An 11,097-nucleotide genomic window follows, 5' to 3' on the forward strand; every position below is an offset into this window, starting at 1 on the left:
GAGCACAAAATAAAATAAGGACAATCGTAAGACCAGCCAGCTTCATTCAAATTCAATGTTATAATCATTTGCCAGGATTAGTATTAGAGTATTAATAAGAAAATGCACACTCAGAACATAGTTAGCTTATAATACCCAGGTGTAAAACACACTATCTATATGGTAGAACCACAGTACACCAGAAGTTTGCTCAATAAGATCAATGGCTCAAGTTAGCATGTTACATACTTCTAAAACTCCCATACAAAGCAACTGCCAGCAACACTGAAGAACAATTACAGCACTGGATCGAGATCCAGATATGATTGAATATCACAAATGTGGTCAACATAAAAAAAAGTAATATAATGACTGATTATGAGACAACAAAGCTTTGTGATTAATGATTAAAAAGAAAACAAAGGTTTGGAGCCACACTTAGATGGAAAGTAGTAGTTTCCCGTCATAAGAAGATAAACAAACAAAAACAGTAGAATTAAGAGATGTCAAGAATGGAATGTAATCCAGATCATCAGCACATTGCTAGTTAAAAAAACGGTTGGTGGAACAACCCTTAGTCAGTTTTTCTACAATTTTCTCTTTTTTCTAGACAAAGAAAAAAACAAACACAGACGGCATGCAGAAGCATCCCCACCGACCAATGCATAATGAGGTATTCTTTTTTTATATATATTTTGGGTTATTTTAAATAAATATATTGATTAAATTGCAAAGTTATGAGATAGAGACATTAAATATTCCACCACAATAGCTAGCTAGCTACAGTTAGTAATAAATAATGATTGTTAAACACTTAAGGCATCTTTAATCACAGCATTCTATGTGAACTAGCGCACCTCCATTTTCATCCATCTGTACTTTTTTGGATGGAGGTTTAATACAAAAAAGGAAGAAAGAAAAAAACACAAAAGCAACACAGTCAAGTTACTCTCCAGTAATACACAGGGAAGCGGGAAATACTTGAAACTGATAAGAAACACAAAAACCAGGACAAGAACCCACTTCACCAAACCAAAAAAGTTCAGGCAACTCCATATTATAGTGCATTTACAAAAACACAAGTTACATTAGAACGACGATAAATGTTTTCGCAGCATTGCAGCTTTTTCTTCACCGTGGTAACAAGTGAACAAGGACTTGGCATATTAGTACCACGCCTCTATTGGCATGTGAGCAAAGAAACGAAAACAATAAAGGTACTCAAAGAAGCAAATGGTAAAAAAAAGGAAAAAAAAATGAAGAAAAGGAACTTAAAACAAAAGACAACTTTTTTAAGAACTGTTTGGTATTTTTAAAATGAATGGCTTTTTCTCCCTTTCACCCTCCTTCAAGTGAACTACATGGTTCATGCATGATAGTGAGAAAACGGCTTCTACCACTGCACGTGATCACAGTTGTTCTAGCAATGCCGACACTACTGCCGTGGTAGAGAGGGATTGTGGGGACAATCGTACAACATTCTAGCTCAAACGAAAAAAAAAAAATCTAGTTTATTTTCTCCCTGTAACACAAGAGACGGTCTTTTTATCAGACAGTGGGAGCAACTGAGATTGAAACGAAGAGAAGCCGATACACAACAGAGGCAATTCACTGGATATAGAAAATCACATGTGCTTGTTCGATAGGCAATAAGGTTCTGATAAGAGGTGAGACAAATGTCGCATTTTTTCCACTCTGATGAAAAGACTGAGGCACTGCATCCTCAAGCCCATGCCGGCCTCTCGGGATGACGATCATGGGCACAATCGTGACGAGAGTCGCACCGACACCGCGTATGTGCAGGTGTTGACTACGATCAGTCGGAGGATTTAGGGTCAGTGTTAATGTTCATTGGGGTTAGAGAGTGAGACTCGTACAGCAGCACAATGAACGGGTTGTGTGTGTTTCTAGTACAGAAATGTAAAATCAAGGTTCATTCCATTAAACAAAAGGATTTAAAGGTAGAGTATGCATAAATATTTTAGAAAAACAATAATAAACCTTAGAGTTGTTAAATCCCAAAGGTCTCACTAACGATGTAGAGGCTCTGCCCTCCAACTGTGCTTTTTTTTCTCTCGTACCTTTTTTTTTTCTAATTGGTCAACATGTTTCTGGGTGGATAGAGTATGTTTACCAGTAAAAACTGGATCCAGTAGCTGTCAGAGCTCCAGTATAAATCCTGACATATATTTTTCGTTAGCTGTGTAGTGAAATACAATTTGTGAGATTATTTAAGAGAGTTTTAAGTTGCAGGTTTATACATTACCATAGTAGGTATTACAGTATGTCAAGGTTAAAATAAGCCAATAAGCGCTTGTTGTGGCGTTAGATGACTTTGTTATAAAGGTATCTCTTATTTGCCTCTGAATTTTATTTTTTCAGTTTCTCGTAGCTTTTTAAAAATGATTTAAACACAAATTTAAAGACTAAATCGCAGGTGACAGAGAGGCAGGTACATGCCGTATTTAAACAAACAGCAGAAGAAAATAGCTGCATATTCAACCTTTAAATTGATTTTTAACTATTTCTAACATTATCATTGGTCCAGAGTGTCAGAATCAGTGCGACCCTAATCACGATCATGAGTGAGGCAACACAGACGAGTTGCTGTTAGACACAGATCCACTGAGCAGCTCTTGGAATCCTAATCACAAACACTAGGAGAGAAGCGCTACATGAGTCCAGGATCGGTGTCTAAGGGCAGTTTTGGTCAATTCTAGGTGGGGGTGGGGGGACACTGTGGACACATTCTTGTCCTCCTGTATGAAGGAGTGGGATCCTCAGTCCTAGTCCCAGAGTCCTAGTACAGTATACGCTTCACATGCACAGACACAATCCCTGTTTCTACGGCTCCACAATACGAACGACACAGCCCAAGCCTGCCATACAGCATGCACATCCGAGGCCTCCGCCCTAGATCATGGAGGCCTACGACTACGACACTACACACATCACTGAAGCCATGCCTGCAGTTAGCGGGTTTAGCATTAAACTCTGATGGCATCTACTGACTGTAAATCCAAAACCATGTTAGACGAGAAAGAGGGAGGTTTTTGGCCTTTTTTTTTTTTTTTTTTTTTTTACACAACTAGCTCGTTCTCTCGCTGCCCAAGAGTTAACACATCAAGTAGTAGCATGGTCAGAGCTGTCTCCGCCTTCTCTGTGGGGTTTTATTTTTCACAAACATATTTCTCAAAAGGTTTTTTTTCTTTGCTACACAACACTGTTACTCTGTAAAAACTTATTCAGTACTATACTCCATTACACCACAAGCATTCAGCTACGAGAGTTCACACCAAACAACCTCATGCTAATCATTTGATAATGTTCTGTACAGATGTGCAGAGGGCTTGGGCAGCTTAAAGGATTTTCCACAGGCCTGGGGGGGCGGGGGCAGGTTTTAGATGTTGTGGTGGAGAGATGGTGCTAATACACCGCACTGAGTTGGGGAGGTTGGTTGTGCTGTAGTTGGTAGGTTGGTAGAGAGTGTTCGTTCTCTTTTTGAATTTCTCTTTGTAAAAGCATGCAATGTTAGGCTCGCTCGCTCACTCACTCACTCACTCTCTCACCCACTCCAGATGACTCCCACTCGCTCTCTCATCTGTTCACATGTGTGCGCTGCTGTCCTTCAGTCCATTCAAACCAACCTTCCGTTCAGCTACAGTGTGTGTTCGTCAACCCCCCTTCCCATTGTGTTGTAGGTGAGTGTGCTTTGTTGATCCCCCCTCGTCACAGCGATCTAAGAAGGCAGACTCGTAAAGTGATGCAGGGGGAGGGGGGAGAGGGGAGGGACATTTGGCAGAGCTTCTCCTCAGGTGGGAGGCGATGGAAAATTAACAAGACCAGATCCAAAGCCGCAGGAGTCGACAGGTACAATCAACTGTCAGGGGTCAGCTGGGTCTCAATGTCCACTCTGCAGATGGGGCATTTCCTGCTGGTGGCCAACCATTGGTCCACACATGCTTGGTGGAAAAGGTGCATGCAGGGTAATCTCCTGCAGAAACAGAGGATTAAATGCTCACTTCTCATCTGCAGTCGGAGTTAGCGTCGTCTGTTTAGCTGCTAACTTGTGCAAACAGAAACTGTTTGTGCTTTGGAACGCAGAAGTTTTAAAAATAGTTTTTAGTGGTGGTTTTGTCTTCCAACACTACAGCAGCTTGAGGCATATTTCAGAAAACCTCTGACAGTACGTGTTTCTAACTAGCTTCTACAAATCCCAAATTTAAATCCCATTAGAAAATCTGTGAATTGAACTAAAGGCAATGACAGAAGAAAATAAATCTGAAGGAGCAGAGGAGATTCACCTGAGAAAAATGGGCTGCGATTCCACAAAAACATTTGCATAATTGTTGGAAACAGACATGGAATACCTTCTGTAGACAGTAGACTTTTAGTGATCAGAAGATATATTTATCCTCATCATGGTATTTTCTTAATTTATGTGAAATCACATTGTTTCCATATGCAAAGTAAATAGTGATAGGATTCCTGTCTGTCGTGCATAATGACCAGGTTCAAATCCATCAAATCACTATGGTAATGGAAACAGAGGATGGAAAATAAAAATTTAATTTAAAATGTATTTACATTATTTAAATATAACATATAAATTTAAATTATAACAACATTGAATTACTATACTGGGCTGCATAAAGATGCTTTATAGCTTGTGATGTGACAATAGTAAATGTTGAAGTTGAATGCTTTGAAAAAGTTTCTATACATGTAATTCATGGAGCCTGGCTCTTTAAGTTTCCAGATTGTGTCCAGAATAGATGCACTTGTCGGTCTGCGGTTCACATTTGGCACCAGTCTGTTTCTCAGGTGACCTCAGATCACATTTCTCCTGCAGCTCACACTTGATTTTCACAGCGGGGAAACTGTGCCTGATGCCAAGAACCAACATTTAGACCTAACAGTGTATTTAGAGAGAGTGCTGTGAGTGGCATTAGTGATTAGTTCCTTAAAAAAATGTATATCTACACATTTTTTATGCTCCTTTAGGAGGACATTTGCATTCACACAGCAGCAGCCAGAGGTTGTTTTGAGGTTAGAAGATTAAAAGGATTTATCGTGAGACCTATAAAAGGAAAAGGATTTACATTTAAAATGCAACATTAAAGGAAATTAAATTTCCATTTGCAGGATGTTGGTGAACTAATATGGCTCATAAAAACATATGTTTCCCTAATGAGCATCATCAGTTGTCTCTTTGCCTACAAATGGAATTCCCCACACTTGTGTTATAGTTCTGACAGCTGTTCATCCATCCATCTTAAACACACAAAAACAGAGCAAACAACATGATATATTCCCTCGAGCTTAACCAATACAAACAATACTGTATACTTTACTTTAGTGTTGAAAACAGCCGTTCAACCGCTAACACCAGACCTGAAAAGATTTTAATTTTTTAGTCTCCGTCTCCTTTTGTGTCTTAGAAAGTGGAATAAATTGCGCCCGTTAGATCACAGCGCTGGACGCACATCTTGAGACTTTTGAAATGCTAATGTTGCCTTCAGGCGAAACTTTCAATGTGAGCAGTTGGGAGGAAATCGTGTGGTGATGGGTTTTGGTGCTAATACTTTGAACTTGTATGGCAGAAACAATTTGGAGTCAAATATACAAGCATGGATATATATGGTTGTTGGGCCACTGTGGTGCACAGCCAGGAGGGAAGGTGATGTTTTTTCTAGGAAAGTACAAATGTGCACACTAGGTCTGCCGCTACTTTCTTCGAGTGAAATAAAAACGTTGGACGATGTGAATGGGCTGTGGAAAAGCCCGGGTAATCGCCAAATAAATGAACCCTGAAATTTTATCTCTTCTTATTCAAATATTGATCATCGAATGTTTGTTCTTCCTATTACTGGGAGCAGAATTCACCGAGTATTAGATTGTTTATTCACTAATAGAGAACTTGAGCAGAGTTTGGATTTGAATATGACCTTTATCCTACTGTTGGAAAAGTAATCCTTAGATAACATACAGCAAATCTCATGGTGATATTGCTAAGGTCAAAGGACCAACAGATTTTTTCGGATGAATCATTATATAAAGCTTTTTGTAACAATATGTTAAAAAATCCTTGTTAACAAAATAACTTGCTGGTTTACAATGAAACGTACAGGTCACAGTGTTGGCAAGCTGTGTTGTCTGTGTGTTTGTTAGTCATTATAGACCACAGCTAGTGGGGCAGTGGTGGATTAGTGGTTAAGGAAGCAGACTTGGGAAGGTTTCAGGTTCGAGTCCACCAGCTGCCAAGTTACCGTTCTGAGCATGACACCGTCCCCACTCACTGCTCCCCTTAAAGCTGCCCACTGTTCACTTTGGTGATGGGTTAATGTAGCAGAGGTCACATTTGGTTGTGTGCAGTGATGAGCTGTGTCACAGTGACAAGGAGTTCACTTTCCTTTCCTTTAATGTAGCTACATTATCGACCTCTGCGTGGGGCTACTACATCAAATTTCTTACAGTTCCTTTTTTTAGTTTTTCTAGAATAAATCAGAGAATTTTTTTTAAAACTGGTTAAGCATGAGCTATATTACACAAACTAAAGCTGGTTATGTTAGCAGAGGTAGCAGATGGAAGGATAAAAGGCTAAATATAAAACAAAAATAACATTAAAACTCAAGATAAAGGTTGAAAAAAAAAGAAAATATGTTTCTCTTATAAATAAACCCAACAGCGCCACCCAAGAGACACACATTTATCAAAGGTAGCAGCAGTTGTAAGCAATATGTAAATAAGCTTTTTTTTAAATGTTTTTTAGTGTTTTTTAATTTATTTGACTAAAATGTTTCTTGTACTTTATGTATAAACGCTTTATTTAATCCAGTCCATCCACAGCCTAAAGGCTATTGGCTAATGTAGTTACTGCACCAGTGTAAGCTAAACACTAACTCACTCCAGATTTTGATTGTAGTTCAATTTATCAAGAACACAGCTTTTTTATTTAAGCATAGGATGAATATGCAGCTACAAGGCTATGAGGTGAGCTCTTATCTATGTAATGAGCTACAATACTTTTTGTCAATGTTTTTATCCACATGTAGAGGAGGGGAGTCATTGGATAATATCAAAAAATCCAAAGAAGTCAAACTAAGGTCTACATCATTATTTTACTGACTTTCTGCAAACATCACAAAAACATTGTCGCTGAGGAGCTTCATACACTTTTTTTGAACACATTTGCATAGCTACTACTTTGCTACTGAATAAAGTGATAAAATTGGGGTTTTACCTGACATCCTCCCCATCCTCCAGCATTGACAGACAGATGGTGCACTTCTCATCTGTGTCCAGCTCCTCGTCCTCCAGACACATCTTCAGGTCCTGTGGTATTCTCTGCAGTGGGCAGAAACAATCAGACTCCAAAGATCATCACAGCAATTTGCACAGGAGCGTGTTATTTTCTATTCATTTAGTGACTCTGAGTCATGTTTAAAGAAAAAGAAGGAAAAAAAACATGCACTTAGATTGACGTCAGACACAAACAGCCCAAGTACTTCCTCTCCGTCTCTGTCTCCAAGAACTAAATTGTTGACATTAATTTCCCATTTGGGTAATTTTTTGGGTCATTTGGTTTTTTTGTATTCACTGTTCGCACATATCCGCTGATTAATTCAATGGAGACCTTTGTCACTAATGTGAATACAAAAATTGGTCTGAATTCTGAACTACCAATTAATCATAATGGCAAAAAGTTCTTGTTTTGTTTGGTTTTCGGATACCAAGTATCTTACTGACATTTTTAAAACCAGTGATTATGTTGTATCAGCAATGAGTCGTTTCCTGAGCTCCTGGCCAACTTTTTGTTTTGGGTTATTAGCATCCACTCTACTGATTCAGTGTGCAGCCGGAACTGTATTAACCACAAAAAGTAAATAGAAAAACATAAACAGAGGGAGCTATTCCTGCAGATGAACCAAGGCATTGGTAAATTGGGATTCTGTGCAATATTTTAAAGAAAATATCTGTTTATTTCTTGGTTTTGGTTCTGTGCTTCATCAGAACTACTCCATTGTGAGTACATTAATCGTATGGGAAAACTACTTTACCTTTTTGTACTTGTGGGGGAAGGTGAATCTCTCTATGGTGGTTTGGACTGCGCCACGGTTCACACTGCCCAGCCTGTCCTCCAGCTGTAGAAGCTCCTTAACAGAATGTAACATAGTATTACTTTGGCGAGTCGGTCGGGTTAAATAGATGGGGGAGGGGGAAGGAGGAGGGTGGTATGATTGTGTTTCCCCAGATAACAAGCAGAACCGGCATTTGTCATTAAAAATTCAGATGATTTGCATACGACGTAGAACAAATGTACACAGTGAAAGATGATCGAGAATCTCTTTGACTTCTCCAAATCAAAACACACCGACAACACAAGGTATTATGGGGCCAGAATAAATACAAATGAGACAGTCAGACGCATACACAGGCCTGTGCTACACATTGGCCACAAAGACCAGTGTGAGGAGAGAGTCAGAGAGATGGAGGCACAAACCTCATAGCTCTCTCTAACAGCAGACACATGGCGGGCGGGGTTGAGACTCTGCAGAGCCAGCAAGTGCAGCTGGGGATATGGGTAGTTTCTGATCTCATGGACAACCTGAAAGATGACAGATAAAAGGAGCAGAAGTCAGCTCTGCAGCAGTAATTAGGCGAGGAGAGGACAAGGCTTATTCTGGTTGCCAGGCACCAAGATTAATCTCGGAGTTCAACAAGACAAGCGTGATTGATGACATGCAAAGGAAGCGGCGGCTCACCACTTGTGTTGAGGCATTGTTTCGAGGGAAGTGGTGCATCCTAGGAGAGGTCAAGTAGTGCTGATAGTGCTGTGGCAGTGGATGGATGTGATACTGGTGTGGTGGCAGCCCAGCATCTACACTCAGATCCCTGTGCCGGGACAGAGCAACAAAGAAATGTCTGGATTTTTATTGAGTTTATGTCAGATACATTTTGTGACTGTCTGGAACTGCAGTCAATCCTAAATCAGGAGGCATTTAATGCAAATGTTTTTTGAGGAAACTTTAAAGTTGGGGGTGTCTAAAACCTCCACCGATAAATAAAATAAACGTTTTCTACATTCTACCAGCATATACAAATTTCGGAGCGGCGCAAAGCATTTTGACTATTTAAACGGCAATAAAGCAGTGTATGTGTTTGGCCTTCTATCCAACCAGGTATTACATTTGGTTTACAGTATCAAAACTCTGACTTTGAGATAATGATGTGGTAATATTGAATAGGAATGTTGGCAAAATAAAATATTTTGTCTAAATAAAAAAAGTCCATGAAATAAAGCTGGAAGAAATCTGTCCTTAAACTGTTGTGACTGCTCACATGCAGACGCTCCCCTTGATGGGTTAAAACGAATGTGGATTTACCAATTCACAAACTTAATATCACCAATTAATAGGACAATTGTGTTTTTCATTAGTGGAATTAGTTGACAAATTTGTAGCCGACCTAGTCCCCTCATAATTTAATTTGTCCTTCACTGCTGGTAAATTTGTTTTTATTAACTTCCACCCCAGAGAAAGGACCGTACTTTTCAACAATGACACATTTCTATTGTGAAGAATTTAACCTTAAAACCTTTTTTAAAATAATTTATCATATAAAAAATATTTTTCTTCAGAGTCTTGGTTCTATGACTTACCAATCAGTGCCCTCGGCCAGGTAGCGAGGCTGCTGCACCATAGGCTGGGGAGGGACATGAAGAGGAGGAGCAAACTCGTAGCCAGGTCGCAATCTGTGGGGCTGGTGAGGAACTCTTTCTGGGGTGCGTCTACTGAAACAACGAACCAGGCTTTTGAAAAATTCTTGTTTTTTTTTAAATGGATTCATATGGACTTGCACAACTATCATGTATAACAAAGAAATTGTAATTCTGTACGAGAGAACAAAAAAAAAAAATCAAATCAAAATCATATCCTGACCAAATACTAGCACTGCGTATGGTGTTGGAGATGCTGTTTGAGCTGCTAAGCTAGGAAGTTAAGCTAGAAAAGTCTTTGATCCTTTAAAGTGAAATACTTAAAGCTTATGCAAGACCACACTTGTTTTCAATGTTTCTGTGCCTGGAAATGGGATGAAATGTGACTAGGCTAATTTGGCTAAAGCTAACATAGTTGCCCTCATTCTAACGTTGTATATTTATTTCAAAAGTCAATTTAAAGTCTAAACTGAAACTAACCCAAAAATCAAAAGTACCAGTGGGGCTAACCTGCTAAAATAAATGTTAAATTAAAAATGAGGGAATTCTGAACACACCATAAACTGCCTTCCTATCGGGCCTTGGCTTTACTTGTACCATATCTTATGCTGCCAGTTGACAGTAAATCTGCATTTATACCTGGAGGGTGGCAGGATGTGTCTGTGCTGGGCCTCGAGGATCTGCTGCTGGAGGAGGTATTGCTGGTGTAATGCCTGAGGTAGGAAGGGAGGGGCAGGGATGTCCTGAAACTGGGCAGTGGGAATGGGGTTGAGGGGTGGGTGGAGCAGAGGGCCATGCTGGTGACCCGGGGGTGCCAAGTGGGGGTTAATGCCTGACTGTGGCTGGCCCGGGTGGGGCATTGGGAAATCCATGGGCAGCGGGGCCTGCGGACCTAACTGAAAGTGCCGGCAAGAGGTAGCATGGCTAGAACAAAGCTGCTGTTGCTGCTGTTGCTGCTGTTGCCGGGTGAAATGGGATCCTGCGGAGCATAAGGAGAAGCTGTCAGGAGTCTGATGGAGATTAGCTGGAATTAATTCTGGCTGATATGTGGTGTCATTGTGTGTGTGTGTGGTATAGCATGTTAATGAAGCCCTACCTCTTAACTAAGGTGAAAAACACTTCTGTAGGGTGGGAAAATTACGGTTACCACTAGCACCATGAACATGACAACCACGTGCATTCAGTTCTCGCCACATTTTAAATAGTATTCCAAACTTCTGCTTTGACTCCTGGTCTTCTGATTCACAGACAAGTGAACTATATGGTCTCCCTCGCAGCTGAGTTCTGTAGCAGTGCAAGTAAACATTTAGTACCAGGTATAAAATATATTGTACATCCCAGTTTGTTCCCAACTCATCATTCATTTACAGCGTATATATATATATATATATATATATATA

The 11,097-nt window shown here is 39.9% G+C and overlaps 1 protein-coding gene across 4 annotated transcripts in view; it reads right to left on the reverse strand.

The window, feature by feature from the left end:
- Positions 1 to 873: 873 nt before the first annotated feature.
- Positions 874 to 11,097, reverse strand: part of LOC103397655 (E3 ubiquitin-protein ligase RNF165-like) — a 13,755-nt gene continuing 3,531 nt past the window's right edge. Inside the window, exons 2-9 of one of the 4 annotated variants that reach the window (XM_025053143.1) lie at positions 10,794 to 10,981; positions 10,337 to 10,676; positions 9,641 to 9,772; positions 8,745 to 8,874; positions 8,483 to 8,587; positions 8,040 to 8,135; positions 7,223 to 7,326; positions 874 to 3,973 (exon numbers count right to left, since the gene is read on the reverse strand). In XM_025053143.1, the coding sequence (XP_024908911.1) occupies positions 3,856 to 3,973; positions 7,223 to 7,326; positions 8,040 to 8,135; positions 8,483 to 8,587; positions 8,745 to 8,874; positions 9,641 to 9,772; positions 10,337 to 10,569 (918 nt within the window). In that variant the 5' untranslated portion in view covers positions 10,570 to 10,676; positions 10,794 to 10,981 and the 3' untranslated portion in view covers positions 874 to 3,855. The remainder of the gene's footprint in view (positions 3,974 to 7,222; positions 7,327 to 8,039; positions 8,136 to 8,482; positions 8,588 to 8,744; positions 8,875 to 9,640; positions 9,773 to 10,336; positions 10,677 to 10,793; positions 10,982 to 11,097) is intronic. The other 3 variants (XM_008336001.3, XM_008335999.3, XM_017042925.2) reach the window with 3 other exon arrangements.

Source organism: Cynoglossus semilaevis, chromosome Z, assembly GCF_000523025.1.
Source record: "Cynoglossus semilaevis isolate Cse_v1.0 chromosome Z, Cse_v1.0, whole genome shotgun sequence".
Taxonomy (NCBI): Eukaryota; Metazoa; Chordata; class Actinopteri; order Pleuronectiformes; family Cynoglossidae; genus Cynoglossus; species Cynoglossus semilaevis.